Source organism: Bactrocera latifrons, unplaced genomic scaffold (assembly GCF_001853355.1).
Source record: "Bactrocera latifrons isolate USDA-ARS-PBARC rearing strain unplaced genomic scaffold, ASM185335v1 scaffold_171, whole genome shotgun sequence".
Classification (NCBI taxonomy): Eukaryota; Metazoa; Arthropoda; class Insecta; order Diptera; family Tephritidae; genus Bactrocera; species Bactrocera latifrons.
The window spans coordinates 540,226-565,798 of NW_017535197.1; the positions used below are offsets into that span (position 1 = coordinate 540,226).

Below are 25,573 nucleotides of genomic sequence, written 5' to 3' on the forward strand. Positions count from 1 at the left end.
TTTACATATAAAATAATTATTTTTTTCGGAATATATAATATTACCCACAATTTAAAGGAATAAACGTGAGCACCCTAACTTTTCGCACATTTTAGTGCTGTAGTCTCCGGCTCCGTGCACACGCTTAAATGTTTAAATTGAGTTACTTGCAAATTTCGACCGACGACGACGCCGTAGTTGAGCCGGTTGTGGTGACGATCAAAAGCAAATCATCGATGATGTTTTATATATTTCAGTTGCCACTCTACGAACGACTGATACGGTAGTGAAACTGAAACGCGTTGCAAAAAAAGAGCAAAAACAAAAAAAAAAACAAAAAAAAAAACAGAAACCGCGTGAGTGTCAACCAGTGTGATAGAAAAATAGCGCAAGTAATTGCCAAGTTCAGAAATTAATATTAGTACTTCGAGAACACAAAAGGAGTTACACTTTAACAAAAGCAAAATGCCACAGTCCGTACGTGACTTTTCCATATTAATACAATATATCAAATAAATATACATATACATATATGTGTATAAATAAGTATGTCTAGGCATTCATAAGCTCTCCAGTTGGAAGCGTTGGCATTTATCTTTAATAATGTTGGTCATATGTACAAATAAACATACATATGTACATATTCTTAAACATATAAGTATATCTAGATTCTAGAAGAGCAATGAGTACTTGAGATACAAAAATGCGAGTGAGCACGCATTGCGTTTGTGTTTGTAACAAGACTCTCTCGTGTTGATTTAGATATGTGCATAAGTATCTCAGTGTCATATTGCAAAAAGTACAACTCTCTTGAAATTAATGAATTACATTTTATTTGTTTTTGCAGGGATCTTCGTTTCTTAAACGTGCCAGCACCGATAAACTCCGCGAAGTCTTCCTTAAATATGCCTCATTACAAAAGGATGGCGACTACTACATGACCAGCGAGGATTTCGTGCGTAAATTTCTTGGACTCTTCACCGATGCTACATTCAATGATGTGAGTAAACATGTACATATAGACAGATCAATTAATTATTGGCAGAAAGTATAAAGTCACCAAGTGATTTAGACTATTTGCGGGCTTCAACTGATAAGAAATAATATTAGAAATAAAATCCAATCATCATTTGGTTGATGATGTGCGTCATCGAAGATGCCAAACTAATAAAAAAAATATAAAAAAAAAACAACAAAATGCAGACATACTAAGAAATATATGTAGAAAATATTATAATATATTTATACATACATATATAACTGCGCTATCTCTGCATTGGCAGCAGTACAAATATGTACATACATATTTTTGCACGTCAAACTTTCATGTTTATTTTTTAATTTTTGCTCTTAATCTTTGGCGTATGTGTGGGAGACATATTTAGAGGTACAAATGACAATTTGAAATACAAATACAGTGCAGTGCAACTAGCATTTAAAAATAAAAGTTGAATGTTATGTAAATAAAGTATTAAATAATACGTATGAGCATTATTAGAGCAGGGTAGAAAATTTTTGTGAACAAAAAACTCATAGTGGGATGAAAGTTAATGGAAACCAAAGATACAATCTCAAATTCAAAAAATAATAATTTACGGATTTATAAAAAAATGATGAAAATGGAAAAAATTAACAAAAAATTAAAAATTGTGTCATGAAAACTTCAGATTTTCTTTTCTAAATATTATTTTCCCACAGGGTTTTTCGCGCCATAAACGTTGACTATACATATGTACATGATACAATTTAGGATGTTCCTCCATATGAACACAGTTAGTGACCGTAAAGAAACTGGGACTGATGCAAGATTATCATAATCTCATACTTAAAAATCTATCACATTTACATTTATCTAATTTTTTCCATCATTTCCGTCAATGGGCCCAAAGTATATAGTTGCGGACTAGTTAGAGGAGAAGCATTGATTAATTATTTCCGTTTTTATATAATATTATTAAAAAACGGTAACGCTCGTATCTTTAATTCATGATTGGCTTGGCAGTCTGTTTATTTTGAGAGAATTAAGAGCAAATTTTTAATCCGGTGAGACTTGACATAATCCAATATCCGGCATATAAACATCTAGAGGGCGTTGCGTTGAAAGTTGTTAAAAAATGGTTTTTCAAAGACGATGACTTCGGCAGGAAAATAAAAACTCCTAGTTTTCTATTAACAAGAAAAATATTCTTATTTAAAGCGTCAGTAGTTCGTAATCTTCTGAGAAAGACTCCGAATAACGTAAATAATGTAAATTTATAATTAAAGTGTCTGTTTATTAGTTTTCTAGATACAAGGGAAAATAGTTTTCAATATACTCGCCGATCGAATCCCCATAGAATACTATATATGGTAGCTATCATACAAACTGACATGGATTATTATCGAAGGCAAAGTTGCAATCACAGAACAAATTTTTTTTAGATCAGACCTCTACAGCCTGTAACTGGCATACAGACTAAACGAACAGAATCAGGTTTTTGTAGAGAACATTTTTTTAATTGCCGAGATATCTTAAAGAAATTTGGCACGGATTATAGTTTAAGTCAATGCTAAACTCTCGGAGATAATACACGAATTTTTGGCATGGAAATTTGTCTAAAAGAACAATAAAATCCTCGAACAAATTGTTCTGAATAGAACACTACATACAGTTGTCAGACAAACTGAATTGTAGAAATCAAGTACTTGTAAAGTGTCATCCATTCGCAGACAATCTTGGCATTTGTTTTTTTTTGAAGATTATCTTTTTCAAATGATGGCCTCAGATGGACCATCCGTTGAGCCTAATTTTCGATGACTCGTTCGACCATTTCGACTAGTAACTAGCGAATGACACGCGTGATGTTTTGCTCAGAGGCCTGAATCGAAGCGTGATTGCCTGCCTAGACTTTAGACTTTACATTTTACGGTTTTTTTTTATGAAATGGCAGCTCTTAAAACTCTTCAATTTGTTCTTCGTCCTAAATTTGGGAATTTTGCTTGTTTACAAACCCATTGAGGCAAAGATGGCACTCATCGCTGAACAAAATTGGGCTCTTCAAGCGATTCAGCTTGGGAAGGTGGCGCGACTTCAGTTCTTGCATTAGATGTATTTTGTACGCTTTCAATTTGAGATCTCGTCGTAAAATGCGTCGAGTCGTTCCGTATTTCAATCCGAGTTGCATCGAACGGCGCCGAATCGAACTTTCCAAGTTCTTCGTGTTGGGTCTCAAGTTGCAAATGTTGCGAATAGTACGCTCAGTAGGTTGATTCTGTTGACCATAAATTGAGCGAAGCGAGGGAAACACATAATTAGTATATAATATTGAATTACTAAAGTTTATGTTCCAAAATATTTTACCTTATCTTTTAACTAATTTTTATCTTAAGCTTCAATGTAGCAATAGCAAATGGTATGTAGAAAATATTTTACATTTCAGAAAAATGTATTTTAAAATATTCTAAAACGTTGCGATAAAAAATTAGACGCCATCAAACAGATTGTACTGCATTATGCACGTAAAATTTAATTTATAATCAATTTGACTACTCCAAACTAACTTATCTAAATTTCTATGTGACCAAAAATACTCACTTAATATTCACAACAAACACACAGTGGCACACTCAAAAAAATTGAAAGGGCAATCACTTGGCCACCACGTGATTATCTCAGCGACCCAAACCGTGGGTGGAGTGCGGAGATAGCGAAATTGTGCGGCAACTTGACTATGCTCACACATAAACCAAACTACATTGGAACAAAAAAGTACCCGAAAATACTTATGCCAACGGTTTGTTTTTGTATTTGGAAGGCCTTCAGCAAATTTTGTTTTATCTCTTCCATCGCCCGAAAGCTGATTCTAATCTGATGATTGTTGATTTGTTTGTCATAAGCCATATGTAGCATCGGTTGATACAATGCTCTCCATGAATGTCGGATAGGAATTCGGATGATTAAGCATGACCTGTTTACTGTACTCTTTTTGATAAAAAAATTCTGCTTTATAGGGACTAGTCGAGCAAGAACGCATTTCATACCTAAACTATTCAGCAAAATCATTTGAGCGGACTGGCGAGAGATGTCGAATTCTCTTGCCATCCCTTTAGCTTATATATCCTTCACTAATTTTTCCAATAGTTAAAGAGGTCGAAGCTCGTTCATAACGAGCCATCAACGATCTCTCGACCGGTTTTGAAGGCTTTGTACCACTTGTAGGCTTATGTTTTTGAGAAAACTGAATCATCGTACGCATTTTCCAACATTTCCGGATGCTTTTTTGTTACAATATACATATGTACTCATATATTTATACTATAAAAAATACTTATCATTCAAAGAATTTCAAACATGTTCAGCCGGCAAGTGGTTTTTGTTTTTAATAACGGTTGTAGATACTCGTAATACATACCGATAATACAACAATAACAATTTTTTTATAATGCGAAAGAATTGAACTACGAGTATAATTGAGCTATAAATAGCCCACCATTCTAAACTAGTATGTACGAGAATAAGCCTCATGTACACTACTCAGTACATTTTTATGTATGTATGTATGTTTCTGTATTTCTATTGTTTGTATACAAATTTTCACATTCGCCGTGACGTATCCGCAAATATTTGACGAAGTTCTCTGTCACTTGCCGCTAATCATTATTATGATTTCAGCAATCGATATGAGTAACCTTCCATTTGACCTCGTACTTAGTAATCCGTTATATGGTAATGTATGTATGTGTTTATTGCAGGAATCTGTGCGTTTGTTAGCCAGCATAGCGGACACCAGCAAAGATGGGTTGATCTCATTTGTCGAATTCCAAGCCTTTGAGGGACTGCTCTGCACGCCAGATGCGCTCTACAAAACCGCTTTCCAACTATTCGATCGCAAAGGCAACGGCACGGTTCATTATTGTGAGTATGAAGCATAATAACAACTGTTAAAAATTTACATTAACCACTTTATTCAACTTCCATTACACTGATACAGCCGATTTCGTCGATATCGTACAAAAAACCGAGTTGCATTCTAAGATACCTTTTAATTTAGATAGTTCCTTTATCAAGCGGTATTTTGGTGAAGTAAGTATGCGCTCTTAGAAATATATTTTAATTACTAAATGAAATGTTTGCTGTTATTTGCGCAGAAAAAAAACCGCAGCATAAGTTATGCGGAATTCACACAATTACTCCATGATTTCCATGAGGAATACGCAATGGAAGCATTCCGTAGTAAGGATCCAGCTGGTTCTGGATACATCTCACCCTTAGATTTTCAGGATATTATTGTTAAAGTGAAAAGGCATTTACTCACACCCGTCGTCAAGGATAATCTAGTAGCGGTGAGTGACGTGCTGAAGCAACAAAAAACAGTCTTGCACTCAACAACTAATTTTAATTATTTTTCCTGTGGCTCTTCGTTCGCATCAATAGGTCACCGAAGGTCACAAAGTGAGCTTCCCCTACTTCATCGCATTTACTTCGCTGCTCAATAATATGGAATTGATTAAACGCATCTATTTGCACGCCACTCAAGGTAATCGCAACGAACCCGTGACAAAGGACGAACTACTTTACGCCGCACAAACAATGAGTCAAATAACGCCGTTAGAAATTGATATACTCTTTCAATTAACCGGCGCGCTGCATCAAACCGGGTAAGCTCCAACGTTCCATAAGTGTGGGCATAAACCACTTTATTTAGTTAATACCACCACCAATTAGACTCGCATTTGATCATACTCTCTCGTACATATGAAGACACGGTTTCCAAATATACAATATTACATTAGAGAAATTATAGAAACTAGTTAAATAGTAATTGTCTTAATATACTAGTGAATTGAAAGTTGCAGAATATTATTAGGTTAGTGTAGCCTTCTTGGTTCTTTGACTACCGCTTATATTTCTCTACTAAATAGAATAAAGCGGTAGCTTTTCTCAACAAACTATTATAATGAATTTAATTAGAAGCATTCAAGTTGTATATCCTTCATTAATATAATATGAAATGATATTTGTTTTAAAATATTATAGAAATATGGTTTGCAAATAGTTCTGACTATGTATATATGCGGGATTCTTTACCGGTCCAAACATGGTTAGATCCTCGACATTAATGACTAATTTAGGATTACCAGATACAGTTCGGTAAGGTGCTTCAACTCTGAGGGCTATGCCGGTATTCCTTTTCTTAACAAATCTGATCTGGGGTTCAGTCTTACGCCTAGGTAATTCACAGCTTTTTGTATTCTTAGAACATCCTTAGTACGAGAGGAATGTGCTTGTTCGTCAGCAGTAATGCCGCTGGTTTTTCTGTAGCGAGCTGAAGGTTATGTGAATCAAGCCATGTTTACGTCTGAATCATGACCTGATTCAGTTTTCTACGGGCTCTCTCTATATTCGGGCTGTGATTGTTGTTGCTATATCGTGCTCGTAGCCGATTAAATATGATTCGTCTGGCATTTCAAGTTTTAGTATTCTCTCAAGAGTAATGTTCCACAGGTCTTGGGCTAAAATGGGCCCTTCTGCTTCTACTGTCGTAACTTATATTTGTCATTATCTCTCTCTAGTCTAATACTGCAATTTTCTGTTACTAAGATAGCTCCGCACCACAGCATTGAGATAACCGGGTATTTAAAATGTTTTTCTGAAGCGTCGATAATGTCCGCACATCTCGTATTATTGAAGGCGTTGCGAACGTCTAAAGACGCCAACAGAACTATTCGTATGTATTTTTTACACTGGCAATGACGCTTCCGAGCGCCTCAAGTTGACCTTTCGGATCTAAAACCGTGCTGTTTGAAGGAAAATATGACAGCTTTATTGACAGCCGCTTCCGGTCAAGATGTAGATAATCATTCATAGTGCTTTACCGCTTTGTCAAGTTTGCATAGTGGGCGGTATGCTGAAGGCAAGCTGGGGTCCCCTTTTCCCTTGCTGATTAGGACAAATCGTTAATCCGATCATTCAGTTTTTATAGTAGGTATATGCTATAGTGGTCCAATATCAGCGGTTCCGACAAATAAGCAGCTTCTTGGTGAAAAAAGCACGCAAAATGTCAGATATCTCAATAACTGAGGGACTAATTTGCGTAAAACAAACTGTCGGATAGAAGGAGATTGTACTCATATTCTAACAAGGGAAAATATTTGTCGACAGATATGGTATATTAAAAAGAGAGTTGGCAACCCACTAAACTTTATTTTGCGTTTTGGCTCACTATGGCGTTCGGGCAAAAGACGGGAAAGCATAGGTGTCATAACATTGAACATTTTTCAAAATTTTCGCTGGAAATTCTATATTTCACTATTAGGAAATTGAGGGGAATCAGGTACATCAGAAAATCGTTTTTTTTTTATTTGCACACATACATAAATATTTACATATATGTACAAATACATACTTTTTTCAAGATTTACGTTAGTGTCTGTCGCATTCTCGCATTAACATTAAAAACACTTAAATTTATTTCAATTATTAAAATTATTATTAACTCTCCCTTGTTGTCTCTCTATTTTCTCATCATATCTCCAAATGTAAACATCAATTAATGTTATAACCAACCATATTGTGTATTGTTATAAAAAATAGTTGGTGGCGACGCAAAAAGATCGATCCCAATAGGCAAGTGAACGGTTGCAGTTGTGCTGTTTATTTGTGCGTGTTCTTTTTACGTTTTCCCTCTTGCTAGTTTTTTTCCAATTATAGTTTATTTTCTATTATGATGCCAAATATTTATACAATTATATGTATATGAACATATTTATATATGGATATATATTGGAAAAAAAAAAAATTATTTTAAATATCACGCATACGTATATATGTGTGTATGTATTTTGAATTGTTAGCTTACCCAACATTTACACCATCTGCCATTATAATTTTTACAAACAAGTTGAGATTTGCAATGTTTTTATTATGGTTTTTGTATAATTAACAATAATTGCAAATATAGATACAAACATATGTATATCTACATTATATATGTATATAATTCGGTCGTTTAACTTTTAATACATTTTTCCCTCGTCTGCAATTTTTTCCCCTCTAATAGTGACCTTTTCACAATAAATCTGCATTACATGTATATACTACTATGGGCAAAAATTAGTAAGACTTTGTTCATAAATTTAAAATTCTTAATTTATTCTTCAAAATCTATGTCGTCAGCCTCAAATAATAAATCCTGGGCCCCAGTAAACTTGTGCCAACGTTCGTTTCAATCCTCGAAAAAGTTTTTGAAGTCAATTTTCGGAATAAACTTCAATACGCATAGCGATTCACGTTTAATATCTTCAATTGACTCAAAACGGTTCCCCTGAAGGGGTCGTTTGAGTTTCCTGAACAGTCAGAAGTTACACGGAGCTAAGTCAGGCGAAAACGGTACTTTGGCAAAAAAACTCATGAAGAGTCAATGCAGTATGCGACAGTCAAACCAGATGCCGACGCGTTCTCGACCCTCTTTGAAGAATTTTTACCAATGAAAATTGTTTGCTCGTGACAATTATTTATCACCGAAGGCCTTTTGCAAATTTTGAATATTTCATAAAGACAAGCGTATACTATTATAAACACTACTTATTATTTTGATGTAACATTTGGCACAAAAGTCACTAAGAGTCACAACAACCTAGAAAAAAACGTTTCGACGAATGGGTGTTCGTACGAAATTTAAATTAATTGAGTCTTACTATTTTTTGTCCAAAGCAGTAAATATACGCTTAATAACTGTTATTTAACTTAAAATATATTTTTTTGAATTAATGCGAGCAACCATTAATAAAACCCTATTTATCTGCAGGCGCATCGTCTATAATGATCTGAACAATATTTCGCCTGAGCATTATACAAAGCATATCACGACCCGTTTGGCGGAGATCAAGGCCGTTGAGAGTCCTGCCGATCGTTCGATGGGAATACAGATTTTGGAGAGCACCTATCGTTTCACGCTCGGTTCACTGGCCGGCGGTGAGTAACATTTTTCCCTTAGCCATATCAATGATGAAATTCAAAAAATTACCCTTCAAATTCAGCTGTTGGTGCCACTGTGGTATACCCCATTGATTTGGTAAAGACACGCATGCAAAATCAACGCACAGGCTCTTTTATTGGTGAAATCGCTTATAGAAACTCTTGGGATTGCTTTAAGAAGGTAAGTGTATAATTTCAAACTTCCATATCAAGGATTTCTTACTATTTACATAATGTACCCTTACAGGTTATACGTCACGAGGGTGTGCTCGGCTTGTATCGCGGCTTGTTGCCTCAACTGATGGGCGTGGCGCCGGAGAAAGCCATCAAGTTGACTGTGAATGATTTAGTGCGTGACAAATTTACCGATAAACAGGGTGTGATACCGTTGTGGTCCGAAATCATGGCCGGCGCTTGTGTAAGTAGTCGAAAAATCCTCTCACAATACAACGCGTAGAGTTTTGCAAAGCATTTTTTCATAATTTCCACATGCAGAGATAAGAGCTTACCAAAGCTTACTTAGCGCGCTTGCACGGAATGCGTACTCAGGCGAGCTTTTTTTGACCGTACTACCAAACAAAATATTAACTTGACTAACATTAACTTTGTATGCTTGCTTTCAGGCCGGTGGCTCACAAGTGGTCTTCACCAATCCTTTGGAAATCGTCAAAATTCGTCTCCAAGTTGCCGGTGAAATCGCAGGCGGAGCTAAAGTACGTGCCTTATCTGTTGTTCGAGATCTGGGTTTGTTTGGCTTGTACAAAGGTGCACGCGCCTGCTTGCTGCGCGATGTGCCATTCTCTGCTATCTACTTCCCCGCTTATGCGCACACAAAATCGCTGTTCGCCGACGAAGATGGGTGAGTCGTGTCGGCTAATAATTTTAAGGCGTTTCCGGAATAAAACTTGTTTTCTTTCTTCCTCACTTAATAGCTATAATCATCCATTGACCTTGCTGGCGGCTGGTGCTATTGCTGGTGTACCCGCTGCCTCGCTCGTAACGCCTGCCGATGTGATCAAAACTCGCCTGCAGGTCGTGGCGCGCTCAGGTCAGACAACCTACACTGGAGTGTGGGATGCCACCAAGAAAATCATGGCGGAAGAGGGACCACGCGCCTTCTGGAAGGGTACTGCTGGTAAGTCTTAAATTTAGATTTTATTTTGAAAATTTTATTAAAAAAATCTCCACACTTTCATTGCAGCTCGTGTCTTCCGTTCTTCGCCACAATTCGGTGTAACCTTGGTCACTTATGAGTTGCTGCAGCGTCTCTTCTATGTCGATTTCGGCGGCTCACATCCAACTGGCTCGGTGGTGACCAAGCCAAAGGTGCTCGACGAAACCACACAAAGATTCAACTCAGACCACATTGGTGGCTATCGTGCTGCTGTGCCGCTGCTCAATGGCATTGAATCGAAATTCGGCCTCTATCTGCCACGTTTCGGACGCGGCACGACAAGCACAACGACCACACCAAGCTCGTGATAAAGCAGTCGGGGTTGGCACTGCCCTTAGCGGTCGACAAGTAGTTGCTCTCAAATAAGTCTATTGTTAAATAAATTTTAATTAATAAATATTTATAAAAGAAAAACACTTGTTGTTAGCAATTATTACAAAAAGAAGAAAACCAAAACATGCAAATAAATAAATTATACAAAACAAATCAATTGAGCAAATATTAAAGAAGACACATACACGACAAATAAATACATATATTTTTTGCTATGAAAATATATATTATATTTCAACGATTTTCAAAGGCGATAAAACGAAACAGTACACATTTTATATAGGAAAAGCATAAATATATATTTAAAAAAGAAAAAAATACACTGAAAAAAAAAACACAGAATCAAAAATGTAAATGTGTATTTTAGAGAAGACACTTTTGCCAACTTTTCAGAAAATCATACACACCTACACATACAGGACGATGTCGAATCAAATGCAGAAAGAAACAAAAAAGAAAGCAACAACAAGCAAAAACATAAATGAAAACTAAAAAGCAACAACAAACTCAAAAATATATAACATACAGTGTAACTTATTTATTAATTGTGTAGAGAAGAGCTATAAAATACTGTCCGTAAATTGTTTTCGTACAATTCTTGAGTGACCTCTCGCTATGCGCGAATCTATGTAAGCAAAAAAAAAAAAATACAAATAAATAAAAACTTTTTTGAACTAATAAATAATGAAACATAAATAGAAGTAAATCACAGATTAGAAAATTATACGAACTTTGCACTCTTTTAAGAAGTTCTTTAAAACTTCAATAAATTGTTATAAATCAAATAAATATATATACATATAGACATATATAATACGAAATAGTAAATTTATTAAATTAAAATTGGAAAAATAAATAAAGCATAAAAATAAAGAATAAATAAAGAATAAAATAATTTATTAGAGCAAATGCAAAACATTTAAAAACAGAAAACAAGCAAATTTTACTTAGAGAGGATCTTTTACAAAGGTTATATTGGAAATTGGTTTTGCCTCAATTAATTCTATACCAATTTCAATTTTCGATCACACGTTCGAGCATTTCGACCGGTAACTGGCGAATGATATGTGTAATGTTATGTTCCAAGGCCTGAATCGAAGCGAAATTGTTCGCATAGACTTTAGACTCTCCATTCGCCCCTAGAAAAAATTTTAAAGCTGTGATGTTACATGATCTTGGTGGTCGCTCGGTCCAAGCCGTGAAATTATTTGCTCACCGAAGTATTCTCTCAATAAATCAATCAATGATGAGATGTGTATTAAGTGGCGCCATCTTGTTGAAACCGCCGACATCACGAGCTTCAAATCAAATAGTCGATTATCATGGCGCAATAACTGTAGCCATTGACGGTTACGTTCTCACCGATATCATTTTCGAAGAAATATGGACCGAAGGCCCACAAACCATATCAAATCGTGTCGTTTTTTCTGTATGAAGTGGCAGCTCTTAAATCTCTTCAGGTTGTTATACCCATTATATTAGAAACGAGGATCATCTGACACAAAACTTGACTCGAAAACGTCGAATATTCTTAAAACTTTTCAAGAGACCATAGAGCGAAGTTATGACGCTTGGGTAGGTCGAGGCGCTTCAGTTCTTACACACGCTGTTTTTTGTACGTTTCCACTTTAAGATCTCGACGTAAACTGCGCCAAGTCGGTCCATACATCAGTCCGAGTTGTTTCGAACGGTGCCGTATCGACTCTCCATGGTTTTCGTGTACACTTACAGCTACTCTGCTATATTTTCTTCGTGGTCTATTACATGATGAAGTCTTAAGTCTCTACGCGATGAAATACCAAACAATACTGATCAAAAATAATATGACATCCGAACATGACGCACGCTTGATCTGTCAAAAAAGTATCTCTACTTAGATCAACCATGATTATCATATAACGATGGTTCCGAGATTCTGTTGGAAAAAAGTAATTTCGCGATATGTTCATTCATATTTTTTTAAGGATATTTTATTTATTTTATTTGAGGCATTATGGACGAAAAGACATGAGTATAAATTTCAATCGACTTTTCAATAGTTGCTCATATAGCCTGACGACTAACATAATTATTATTATAATAACGTTTTAACTCTTCTTCTAATTTTTTCTTAATACTTGAATCGATTACATTCGATTTCAACCTCATTGATGACAATTTTCCGCTAACTCTAACGGGCGTATTGGGTCACTAAAGTAAACAGAAACTATGAAAATATATATGAAAACAAAATAACTGCCAAGTTCAAAGCAGTGGTGCCCAAACTTGTAACAATTCCGCACCTCTTACTTGCATACACAGGTATTTATATACTTATGTGGTTGTATGAATGCAACGTTGGAACCGAAACCGCCATTCAACGTGCAATGCAGCGAAGCCGAATAATTATAGTGTTCGCCGATGAAATGAACTATCTGAAAGTGGTCACTCAGCTGGGATAAGTAGTGCACTATGGCATATAAATATCACCGCATCGGCACTGTGAAGTTCTCAGTGACGGTTGTCGTGGCAGTGCGTACATAAAATACACCAAAATTGAGCTTACGGGACAGAAAAGCGCAGTGTGAATATATTTATGAGAAAAACTAAGGATAATATCACAGAAAGTGAATGAAACAATAAAGAAAAATTGATATAAAGAATTAAAAAAATGTCCTTTAAGTCAAATGTGTTGTGTTGTGCACTACCACTCTGGGTTATATGTTTTACAAGTGTCAAAGGAGGTTCCTTCCAGTTAAATTTGCATAAAAATCACAAATTTAGTTCTGAAATTGATGGGTCCAATGAAGTGATACACAATGAGCGCATTATGTGGGTGCAAGAGATGAAGCACTTGCGGCAGCACATCAAGGACTGCGTTCAGGTGAGAACACCAAGTACAAATACAAACGAAAAGCGATTTTAATGCTAATGAAAATGTGCAGCAAACGAACGACTCTATATGGAACTGCTTTAAAACGAGTAGTGTACGTGTATTCGATAGCATGCTGTCCTCCAATGTTATAGCCCTGTGGCCCGGAATACGTCTGGTACGCGCGCTCACAATGCCGACGAATATAACAAACGAAACGTAAATCAAAATTAAAATATCACACACGTGCAAAGTTCATGTAGATGTACATATGTGTGTATTTATTTCCCTTTCCTCTTAGCGAGCCGAGGAGTATCAGCGTGTATTATGAGCGCAAGGATCTACAACATCTTACCTGGTTCGACCAACTCGCCATGCGGCTGGCACAAACGCTGAGCACACATTTTTTGCAAGTGAACTTGCGTGAGCTAACCGACGCTTACATGCGCGCTCTGGAAAAGGACGGTCAGTTGAAATTGTGGTGAAAGTCTTATGAGTCTGTATGTGTTTCATGTGTATCCCTTCATAGCGAATAATAAGAAGTTGCTGGCCGATGAGCTGGGCACCGCGCGCCATCGCCGTCAACGCTACAATATGATGATAACGATGATGTTCGGTGTTACCGCTTTGGGCGCTGTGCTTGTGCCCATGGGCTTTCAGATGCTCTCCATTGTCAGTGGTAAAGCTTTGCTTTTGGCGAAAATGGCGCTGCTATTAGCTTCCATAAATGGCCTCAAGAAGGTGAAACAATTTAATTTAAAATAAATTTTCCTCAATTTTCTTTAGAGCAAAACTTATTTTTACTTTATTATTTTTAATTTTCCTTCCGCTAAGAAATAAAAATTAATAAGTATTTGATTGGTAGCTTTCTCATCCTTCCAATTCATTGCCACAGGTTGCCAATAGCGGCATACATTACGGTCTCTACCATGTGCCGGGTGAACATTATGGCTATTACGATCGCGGTGATGCTCCACATCATCCAAGACAGGTGGCAAGCTTCGCTATAGCCCAACCAGTTACCGAGGAGCTGGGGTTAAAGAAATAATTAAAGTTTGCAGTTATATAGAATTCATTTAGATAATATTATAAAAATAAGTGCGTTAATAGAAACCTTTGTAAATTTATTTTTATTGAAATTTTTTTGACAAAATACTGTAGTATAACTATGAGTGCATAAATTTTTGTGTGACACAGAATAAAAATATTCAATAATTAAAAAAAAAAAATGGATTTATTCAGCAATTTTCTTTGAGACTTAAAATTTCGTATCTAAAAGTACATATTGGAAAAATATTGATTCAGAGAAGATCCAACTGATCTAAAAGTATGATCTTAAAAAGAAGACCACTGGTTGAGTTCGTGGAACTATATTACGACCAAATAATTGTCCTGAGTGAGAATATTTTTGTTAAGCTGTGCTTTTAGTTTAGTTGGATCTTCTCTGGATCAACATTTTCGAGGAATTGCCCTGAGTGATGATATACTATTTTTGACAACTTGAGCTTTACGAACAAGACATCGGACTTGATTATGCTTCGCACAATTCTTCTTATACTTTATTGGCGTAGACAACGCTAACGCGGTTTCAACCAAGTTTGCTACAGTGCGCCATTCGCTTTTCTTTCTTGCTGTTTGGTGCCAAGTTGAGATTCCAAAGGTAGCCAGGTCCTTCTCCACCTCGTCTTTCCAACAAAAAAGAGGTCTTTCTCTTCCCCTGCTTCCCCCGGCGGGAACTACGCTCTCAGAACTTCAGTATTCGTTCATTCGGACAGCATAACCTAGGCAGCGTATAATTCGTACATCTCATCGTTCCATCGACTACGGTTTCGCCGTTTGCAATACACAAGCAACCATAAATCTTTCGCAGAACCTTTCTATCGAAAAATAGTAACGCCGACTTATCAGATCTTGTCATCCTCCATGCCTCTGCACCATATAACAGAACGGCGATTATGAGTGACTTGTAGAGTTTGGTCTTTGTTTGTCGAGAGAGAACCCTACTTCTCAATTGCCTAGTCAGGCCGAAGTGGCATCCGTTGGCAACAGTTATTCTGAGATGGATTTTGAGGCTGACGTTGTTGTTGGTGTCAACGCTGGTTCCAAGATAGACGAATTATCTACGAACTCGAAGTTATAACTGTTAACAATGACATAAGAGCCAAGTCGCGAGTGCGACATTCCCATCCGCTTCGCTTCCTTATCCAGCCCAGAGAAATCAGAACTAACGGCGCGGTTGTTGAGACCAATGATATGAATATCATCGGCTTACGCCAACAGCTGTACACTCTTATAAAATCATGTATCTTCTCTATTTAACTTTTGAAGTATATTATTATCCAGAAATAGTTTGAAGAAGTCACACGATAATCGATCGTCTAAAAGATGGTGTGTGGTGTGGCGATCTTCATTGCACTGGTCTTTTCCAAGATTTGGCACACGCTGAAAATTTTCGATTAGGCTTCGCACAATTAACTAAAATTACTCTCCGAAAATGGAAATGCAGAGAAAGCTACAAAACTGAGGCTCTGAAAAACGAAAAGCTACACGAATATCTCCTGGAAAACTTGTTCTATATATGCACGGTTAAAAAAGCTCTAACATTCAAGCATAGTACACATTAACGGTGGACTTGGTTGCTATAATGCATAGTTCTAAAAGCTCTAGAACTATTCTCAGTGAGTAGAAGTTTATAGAAAAGCACAGTAGCGAAGAATAATGTTTGAGCTTTTGCTGAAAGCCGGTAAAAATATGTTTAGTAACTATAAAATTGAGAAAAAATAAAAAAAAATGTACATGTATAAAATTATTTTTTTTAGTTATAATTTTTTTTTTATGTTATCCGCCATGCGCTTATTAGCAATTAACCTGTCGACATTATAATAATCCTTATTTCTGAATTTCGAAACATGCGTGCATATTTGAATATTCATATCCATCCATGCATACATACAAACAAGCTCAAGCCGAAACAAGCGCCACATATTGTATAAATGCCGCTACGGCAACAAGTGTTGTATACGTTAGCCAAATAACTGTTGTGAAAACTCCACAAAACAGTTAAGTGCACACATATGCGTATACAAAGTTATGTCGTTAAAGCGGACAATACCACAAACTTCGGCAACAGCGTCGGCTTTGCATACTTCCCGATGGCGCTATAAAAGGATATGTCGCGCTGATAACGCGTTCATTGTACGGACGGTTGGCAAAGTTAACGGTTCTTGCCTAAAGTGAGCCAACTCGACAGTGACTTCTCAGCAAACGCGTAACGGTTTTTCGTTTGAAAAAATATCTCAAAAGTCATACGTTTCGAAATTGTGAAGTGGCATCAATTTAATTGGAAAAAAAAAATCGCGCGCCGGTAAATCATTGAAGAACAGTGCGCTCTCTTGTGGTGCTTTAGTTTTTTTTTATTAATTTTCAATTGATTTTATTATTACTTTTGTTTTATAAAAAAAAATGTAAAAGAGAACATACATACATTTTGGTATAGGCTGTGTGCCTACTGGCCGCCTGGCCTACTTGTGCCAACTCAGTTTTTATTTCGGTGTCATTTTTCACTAATAAAGTTATTGCAGTTCTAACGCCCCGTCTAAGCAACACTAACTCCCTTCATATTTCCTTCCTTAGGCATACGCTCGTATTACATTGCTTTAGTTTTTGAACTTTTCCACCACACTTTAACACCAGCCGTTGCAATCATTTTCCAAGCACTTAAAAGTTGTAAGAGTTTAGAAACCTAACACGTTACCTAACGCCCGCCACTGCAGCGCTTGTCCAGCTTCTTAACACAGGACGCATCAACGTCACCCACGCAGGGGTACTCAAAACCTCATAAGAGCAACGAGTAAGTGAAGTGCCGCGCTCAGTCAGTTACAATGTCCGAATTTTGTATGTAAAAAATTTTATAATTTTCCACTCCCCTCCGGCAGGACTGCTGATTTTCGATAACTCAATTTATACGCTTTTAACACGTCGTAACAATAAACGCTGATTGCCGCTGTGCATCTTTGTAATTTTTTTCTTTGCTCGTCCTTACGTATTGTAAACCGCTGCTTCGTCGTGAACAAGAAAATGAAGGCGACCGTCTTCCTGTCACTCTCGCTGATTGTGCTCAGTGCTAAGGTAAGTAATAAATAAGTGCGGTTGTGCATGGATTTATGAGTAAAGTAAATCAGTTGGTCAGTTTCCCGTGTGTTATTTATGATTTCATGTAATTTAATTTAATTAATATTTACACTTTTGCAAATGATTTGCAATATAAAATGAATATCCATGAAGATGCTACGGAACACAGATTTGTCACGTTTCTGTCGTTCGTATGCGTTTAATAATTTTTAAGTTTAACTACAGAGAGTTCCGAGTATTTATATGACGTTGGTAATTGTGTCTAGAGGCGGAGACAAATGCTTTATTCAACTAGCGAACTTAATACTAGGCAACTTTGGGGCTTTTGCTTTAATTATGAAAGACATTAAAAAAATATTAAGTAGTCATTTATGATTCTAAGTTTCGAATTCGGTGTTGCCGTAATATTTTTTCAATTATCTAAAATGAAATGCATTGTGCTTTTAGATAATTCAAGAAAGTTATAACTTATAAAATTTTTTTTTACATAAATTTACTATCGTTAATTGCGTTTCTAGAAACATTGGATATTCGATGTATGCATTCTATACAAAAACGAAGTAATCAGAAAAATAATAACTTCAAGAGTCATACCAGTCGCTATCCGTATACCGCGCGTCCGAAAGCATTTTCGAGGCTCAAATTACACTCTAAGGAGAATCTAATATTTCAGATAAGCGTATTGTAACAGCGTACAGTTATTGCAAAATCTCTGATAGTACATAAATCAAACTTGCTCCAGCTTTCCATCGTTAGAATCGTCAACACATAAAACCTCATAGAAGCCTACAAGAGACAAATAGCAAAAATATATTTAGTTCTTCAAATCTTTCGTGTCGGTGGTTTGACATGGAAGTGGGCGGCCTGTGGATGGCGTGCTGTTTCAACATATTCATTATTTCTAGGCAATGACATTAATATTTATGGAATAAACTACTTATGTAGTACAATGGTCAAAGCGCATCTGAACATATAACATTTATGATTTGGCAATTTGTGACTGAAGAATGAAGCAAGCAGATCTTGATACTCCGTCCTGATATGAACCGTATTCCAATATGACCGTGCTTCATCGACCGAAATACCTAAATAGTCAAAAGCCTTAACTATAAGGCGAGTGAGATAAAACTTTTCAGCTAATGTTTTCCTATTGTTTTTAACCGGTCTTGCAAATGAGGCCAAGCATTGTCACTAGGAAAATTATTGCTTCGTGTCAAGTCGCGAATTCCGAGTGGTTTCCAGTAATCGCTCACTTAAGTTTTATAAGTTGATGGATTCAGTGTTCCTCATTAATGGTGTTTTGGATGCCATAATAGAGCACATCCTTCTGATCGCAATAAGAGCACTGGGATTTCAATGAAATTTATTATTGTAATTCGATTTCGTTTGCATGGCCACGCAGAACGCCGAATCCAATTCTCGACGGTTTTCAAGTATAAATCGGCCAATACTGCTGCAATTTCATTTGTTGGCACAGATCATAGAATTGACGTTGTCCTACAGGAAATATTCTAATCGGACGACCGAGGCGACCAATTACACGTCCAACACGTCCACCAAACTTGGTTTTCAATATATCGTTTGTGACATTCGCTATGTGGCTTGTGGGGCCGTACTGTTGGGGCCACATATTATCCAAGTCCATATCATCCAAAAAATTTCGGTTACCATTGAGCGGTAGCGATTCCCATTCACAGTATCGTTCCGTTCTTGAACATAATAGAAAAAGGAAATGACGCCACCGGCCCATAAACCGCACTAAAGCGTAATTTTTGGGATTTTATGGTAACTCATGCTGCCTGAACAAAAACGCATATTTTGTTTTTTGACGTTCTCAACTTGTTGCTCAGCCCAATTCACGAACATACGACGATTCTGGTGGTCAAGTAGCTTCAATTTGATCTTGTAAGGATGTAGGCCAAGATCTTTGTGACTTGACTTGTGACAGACTGATTTGGGTCTTCTTCAATTGATACACTAGCGGCAGCAATATTCTCGAGACTACACTTCTTTGTCTCACTGGCACGGGAACATTTTTTACTGTGCCTGTAGATTCAAATTTTTCCAGTACACGCTCAATTGTTGATCTGATCCATCAATTGAATGTAGCGTTCTTACGGTTGAGTGCACTAACACAGAGTTTCGGTAGTAAATTTTGTTAATTTCGACTCGTTGTAAGATATATTTCCATGATGAATGTCCCTATCGGGTTAGTTTTCTAGCATCCCTATTAAAAATCCCGTTACATAGCATTTGTATTACCTTGGCTTCATTGATATTCAGTTTTGACGTTAATTTACATCACCAGTGACAATCCAGATTCTTTTTTACCCTTCAATCAGTATTCTTGGCATGCAAATTCGTCCTTCAACGTCTTTTGCAATCAATTTATATGACAATTCGATTTTCTTGCTCTTATTCTACTAGCTCTACTTGTATTTGATAAATAATCGCTGTAAAGAACATTCACTAAAATCGACTTCAAAAACTACCGAGTTGCGGGTATAAGTTTTCCGAACTTCTTTACTTATTTTTCTACAAATGCAAATATTTCATATTCTTAATATAATGCATAGGTTAGGTTACACTGGCTGGCATACATACACTTATAGGTCCTTTGTAATGCCAGAAAGAGGTTTCTTATCAATACGAGCTGCAGCGCAGCTACTAGATATCTAAGCCGAGTGCTACATAAGGCCGGATATAAGCGGAGGAGGCGTTAGAGCGTCTCTATACATGTGCCATCGTCAAAAATGTCCATATGGCTGTGACCTGTGACTAGGCCAACAACAGTCTTGCACACTTTTCGATATTGTTACAATACTTTTCTTTCAGTACTTGTACTTTAAATAAATGCTTGACCGCGCTGCTTCTACCGAATGAGTGGTATGTCTTAATGATGTCCGATGATAGAGTATCCTGCATGCAAGAAATGTCTTTGAAAAGTTAACATTACCTGAAGAGTCACAATCGTCACATAGTGAAATTTTAGCAACTTATGAAATGAACACACAATCCACCACAGCAAATTGTCTGTAAAAGCGATCTGTTTGTCAAAAAACAAAAATAAATAAATATGTATATCTCCAGCTTAATGATAACACTTATTTGCAAGGCCTCTTCAGAAACTCTGTGCCATTTCTGTGTCACAAGGCAGTAATTTCTCCTTACATTAGATCTTACAGCCGGATACACTGGTATGTATGAATGCACCACATTAGTCACAAGTCTTCGCAATTGTATTCTTAAAGCACGAACATTCATGACAGTAGGTCGCAGCTTTGCTGCTAAATTAAACATAAACCGCACCGCCTGCGCGTCTGCAAGTTTGGTTTCTCAAATGTACTATAGTTGCTAACGTCGTCGGCTGAGCGGGCGTTAAGTGGAGTTAAAGCGGGCGGAAGCGGATGACGGACAAGTGCCATTAGTAATGCAACAAATCAAATGTCACCTTCGGTGCATATCAAATACGATTTTGTGCCGCAGCGCTTGGTTCGCCATGCTGCTGCAGCCAAAGTGCGGCCCTTGCACTTGATGAGAGCCAGTCAGCAAACGGTTTTAGTTAGTATGCACACAGCTGCTTCCGCTCATGTTTGCTCCGGTGCCGGTGTAAAGATTTGCTGAACCAACAACAAGTGCGACAAATGTGACAAATTGATAGACCAAAGTGTGGACTTACACACACACGCAGCAAGTAAGCAAGTTTTTGTATGTAAAACTTAAATACCGTTAAATTAGTGCTCTGCATTTTAACTACATTAGCTTGGCGAGTTCACGGGCTTGCACGATTTATATATTCAGCTTCCACGCATCAACGAACTTTGAATTATTGACTTGAATTCTACAAGAAGGAAATTAAAATCAGAAACCATGACGAAACGTCAGCCAAATACATAGCTTAACTTGAGCCAGCAACACTTTGTGTCACACACACATATACCTACATATTTATATTTGGTTTGCTATGCTTCTTCATAGATTCTCATTTGAAACAATGAGACTGCAGTCAAGTGTGACTCTGCTTACAATAACTTTCCTCGCACTAACAAAAGTTAAATTGACAAGCACACATGTACATAAATCCATACAAATATACAAACATACACATACACACATACATATCAGCATACACACATATGCATACAAGCATATATAAGTATAAGCTTTCTAGCGGTAATATCTATTCATCCAGCGCCTCCATCGTCATTTGTCATCTTTACAGCAGTTTCTCGCACACCCATACTCACACCCCCTGAAATCGTCAAATAATATTTCGTGTAGATAAGAAAACAAAAAAAAAAAAAAAATACTTTCCCCACAAACTGCTATAGTTTGTAGTTATTTGTTTGTGAGAAAATTTCACCGGAAATTAATTGACGCTCTCATGGATTCAGCGTTTGTAGTGATCCGCTAATACGAGCAATTCAATTTCATCCAACGCTGCTTAGTTAAAGCCCGAAGAAGCAACCACACATGAAATGCTTACAAGTCGTCGATGAGAACTTATTAGGAGCAGCAAAACTTTTCGCTTTTTTTAACTGAATCGTCAACTTATGTCATTATATTAATAGCAGGTAAGAGTGGTTTTCTCATACATGTTTCACATATAAGCTCAATAACTTCATAAAGCACAGTTTTAGCTTCTTTTTTTTAGTAAGAAGGTTGTGTTAGAAACTGGAAAGAATGAAGGTTTTCGTTTGTGCTTTTTTGTTTTTTTTTTGTGTTGATCTCTCGTTTTCTTCTGTAAACTGATTTCCGCTAATACAGTAGGAGTATAATTACAGTTACGCTTTTTACGAAAGTTCACTTGAGACCTTGAACATTTCTGCAGACAATTGAACATCATAACTAACAAACATCGAGTTCTTGTTGTTGTTATGGCAAATGTAACCAAGGTTAAGGGTAAAGAAATGGTATTTACCATTTACGTCAACTAAACGAAACTCTTACCAAGACTCAATAGGCAATGCAAAAGTAAAGCCTCTCTCGACGAACAAAAAGTGAACTCTACGTGTCACTCATCATCCCCGTTGTGATATATGGTGCCGAGGCATGGACGCTGACAGCATCTGATGAGTCGGTGACGTCGTTTTTGAAAGAAAAGTTCTGCGGAATATATATGGTCCCTTGCGCATTGGCAACGGTGAATACTGCAGTCGATGGAACGATGAGTTGTACGAGGTACACGACGACATTGCTATAGTTCAGCGAATTAAGAGACAGCGCCTAGCCAGCGTGTCGTCCGAATGGGTGAAAACACTCCAGCTCTAAAAGTATTTGACAAAGCAACCGAAGGGGGGAGCACAGGAAGTGGAAAACCTCAACTCCGTTGGAAAGGCCAGTTGGAGAAGAACCTGGCTACATTTGGAATTTTCAATTGGCGCCAAACAGCAAAGAGAAAAAACGACTGGTGCTCTGTTGTAAACAGTGTCTACGCCAATAATGAAGAAGTGAATGTTCAGAAAACTATCTGTCTCGGCTTTTATCTCGTAAGGAAACTCGTATTCTTCAACTGCCACAATTTGTGATATAACTGCCAAAATGTCTCTCACAGTGAAAGTTTCATAAGCTTCTAACAATCTTCCTTTGAATAACGTCATCTGTGGTTTGCCCATTTGATTATCCGGGAGGATAGTTTTGATTCAGGTATTCGAGATTCGACTGATTTCTTGGAAGAGAAATTAACTAATTACATTCTGACTCGTCTATGCCTCTGCAAACAGAACAAAGCGTTTTTTCGGCAAAATCAAATTATTTTATTTAAAATAGTTTCTTTCTGCTTTTTGCATGGTCCAAAAGCATGTCAAACGAGTTTTTTAGCTCGTTGGCCGGTATGGCCGCCAGTATGCCGGTGCAAGCTTTTTGAATGGCCTATACGTCTGCATAACGCTTTCCTTTCGTGGGCAAATGCATTTTTCCGAAGTGGTTAATGGTTAAAATGATTTTTGTTCAAATAACGGATCACAAGCGTCGATCAATGAGACGGTTCATTAGCAATTTTTGGTTGTCAGTAAATTTGTGTGGAACAAACAGTGCACACACCTTTCGTAAGACCAAATTTTCGGTCCAAATGCGATAAATCGATGTTTTGGAGATGTTCAATTCCTTTTCCATGAATTTCACTCAGGATTTCGGCTGATTTTTGATGAATTCACGCACAGTTTCGATGGAATTTCCGGTGATCACGGATTTTGGCCCACATGTTGACCATCATTTATGTCCTCACGACCATTTTGAAAACGTTGAAAACACTCGTGCACTCTGCTACGGAATAGGCGATCATGGATATAAACTTGCTTCAATAGAAACGTTTCGGTAAAAGTTTTACCAATTTTAAAACAAAATTTAATGTTGGCTATTTGTTCGAAGCTCACTTTCGCACCGATTACAGAAATATACTGACACTTAAAGCGCGATAACTTCACTTTCAATCAATTAAATGTCTTGAAATGCTCACTGAATAATCGATAAAGCAGATTCTAACGCACTAGTCGACATATAGATGGCAGGGGGCCCTAGATTCCTGTCTACTTTGGAACCCACCTTATTGACATCATTATTGCTATTGATAATGACGCAAGAATAAACGACCACTTCAAAAATAGTACCCGGCTGCTAACGCATTCTTCTTCACATCCTATTGCCTTTTTCAATGATCAGATCTAAAGCTTCAGCAATAAAGTCGCGATGAACCTCAGGCTGAACACTAGGTAGTTGATTCAGATCCTCGCTTACCTTACATTAAGACAGAGCATAATTTAAAAAAATTTGAATCGTAGGACATGCTTTTATCAAGCCATATTTGCAGACGAGCCAATGCATGCTCCCTATCAGCGCATATATTTTGCAGGTAGATCGTATGGTTAGGTTATACTGCCCGGCTGTTTCGCTTTACATAGATCTACTGGTACTGCCAGATAGAGGTTCAGTGTTCTAGCAAATATAATATAGGTGACCCTGTATGCTCTTAAGACGCGATTTCTCGTTCTAACTTGTCCGTCAGACTTTTAGGAATTTTCATTGTGTATCGTTTTTAGTGACTTCTATATTTCCTGTGTTGGTTCAGTAGCCGGACGGATGGCAATTATTTTGTTTCCCCGGTTCCCTTTGTCACCTGGAACCTAGTAGCCGCTTTCCGACAGCCACTACTATTGCATTCATTAGCTTAATTCCTTGCATTTTGAGCAATTTCAGCTGCTTTCGTGACCATAAAAACTTCCGTTTGGAAGATACTCCAGTAAATGCTCGCCTGAGACCCAGCTTCACCGTATTTTAATGTGACTTGAAACCTTCTTCCCGATACAAATTACAAGGAATCTGATTTATTTTATGCCCTAACCTCCTGATCCTCTTTCGACGAACAAAAACCAAACTCTATAAGTCACTCATAATTCCCGTCCTGCTGTTTGATGCAGAGGCTTGGACGATGACAACAACTGATGAGTCGACGTTGCGAGTTTTCTAGACAAAAGTTCTGCGGAAAATTTATGGTCCTTTCCGCGTTGGCCACGGCGAATATCGCATTCGATGGAACGATGAGCTGTATGAGCTGTATGAGATATATGACGACATTGACATAGTTCAGCGAATAAAAATACAGCGGCTTCGCTGGCTAGGTCATTTTGTCCGAAGGAACGAAAACACTCCAGTTCTGAAAGTATTCGAAGCTGTACCCGCCGGGGGAAGCAGAGGAAGAGGAAGACGTCCACTCCGTTGGAAGGACCAGGTGGAGAAGGACCTGTCTACGCTTGGAATATCCAATTGGCACCAAGTAGCGAAAAGAAGAAACGACTGGTGCGCTGTTGTTAACCCGGCTATAATCGCTGAATATATTTCTGGAGAATTCATTTAACGCCATAAATCTTGCAGCTAAGTTTGCTGCAGAGCTTTCCTCTGCAATGTCGAGAGGTGGTGGGTAGAGTAATCTTTTTAGTGCAATCGTTAGTGTGGTTCTTAGCGTTTCCGTTATGCAGAGAACAGTCAATCGCTGTAAATGCTCCAGCGGTCCACCTAAACACCTTAAATTAAACTTATTTATAATATCCGCCTCTCATATCTCATATATAATCATGCCCCACCTGAGCATAAAATCAATTCGAACGCAATCAATGACATGTCCTATTAACCGCTGTAGCAGCCTAACAGGTGT

General features: G+C 37.3%; 3 protein-coding genes across 8 annotated transcripts in view; all 3 read left to right on the forward strand.

Moving 5' to 3' along the window:
* The window catches only part of LOC108966945 (calcium-binding mitochondrial carrier protein Aralar1), a 31,749-nt gene extending 20,659 nt beyond the window's left edge, over window positions 1–11,090 (forward strand). For 2 of the 3 annotated variants that reach the window (XM_018930106.1, XM_018930107.1), the window contains 11 exons: window positions 827–979; window positions 4,711–4,873; window positions 4,950–5,041; window positions 5,107–5,301; window positions 5,393–5,616; window positions 8,766–8,932; window positions 8,998–9,116; window positions 9,183–9,353; window positions 9,559–9,794; window positions 9,868–10,070; window positions 10,137–11,090. In XM_018930106.1, coding sequence (XP_018785651.1) covers window positions 827–979; window positions 4,711–4,873; window positions 4,950–5,041; window positions 5,107–5,301; window positions 5,393–5,616; window positions 8,766–8,932; window positions 8,998–9,116; window positions 9,183–9,353; window positions 9,559–9,794; window positions 9,868–10,070; window positions 10,137–10,417 — 2,004 coding nt within the window. In that variant the 3' untranslated portion in view covers window positions 10,418–11,090. Of the gene's footprint in view, window positions 1–311; window positions 457–826; window positions 980–4,710; window positions 4,874–4,949; window positions 5,042–5,106; window positions 5,302–5,392; window positions 5,617–8,765; window positions 8,933–8,997; window positions 9,117–9,182; window positions 9,354–9,558; window positions 9,795–9,867; window positions 10,071–10,136 lie in introns of those variants that run through there. The other variant, XM_018930108.1, reaches the window with a different exon arrangement.
* A 1,857-nt stretch (window positions 11,091–12,947) lies between these two features.
* Window positions 12,948–14,463, forward strand: LOC108966905. Of its 2 annotated transcripts, none has more exons than XM_018930050.1 (5): window positions 12,948–13,305; window positions 13,367–13,512; window positions 13,595–13,758; window positions 13,823–14,034; window positions 14,159–14,463. In XM_018930050.1, the coding sequence occupies exons 1-5, from the start codon at window positions 13,093–13,095 to the stop codon at window positions 14,339–14,341; spliced, it is 918 nt and encodes a 305-aa protein (XP_018785595.1). In that variant the 5' UTR covers window positions 12,948–13,092; the 3' UTR covers window positions 14,342–14,463. The 2 variants fall into 2 exon arrangements, with proteins under 2 accessions (XP_018785595.1, XP_018785596.1); XM_018930051.1 differs by having other exon boundaries at window positions 14,189–14,463.
* A 2,043-nt stretch (window positions 14,464–16,506) lies between these two features.
* The window catches only part of LOC108966904 (corticotropin-releasing factor-binding protein), a 31,953-nt gene continuing 22,886 nt past the window's right edge, over window positions 16,507–25,573 (forward strand). The window contains exons 1-3 of one of the 3 annotated variants that reach the window (XM_018930049.1): window positions 16,507–16,690; window positions 16,927–17,143; window positions 17,229–17,421. In XM_018930049.1, coding sequence (XP_018785594.1) covers window positions 17,371–17,421 — 51 coding nt within the window. In that variant the 5' untranslated portion in view covers window positions 16,507–16,690; window positions 16,927–17,143; window positions 17,229–17,370. The remainder of the gene's footprint in view (window positions 16,691–16,926; window positions 17,144–17,228; window positions 17,422–25,573) is intronic. The other 2 variants (XM_018930048.1, XM_018930047.1) reach the window with 2 other exon arrangements.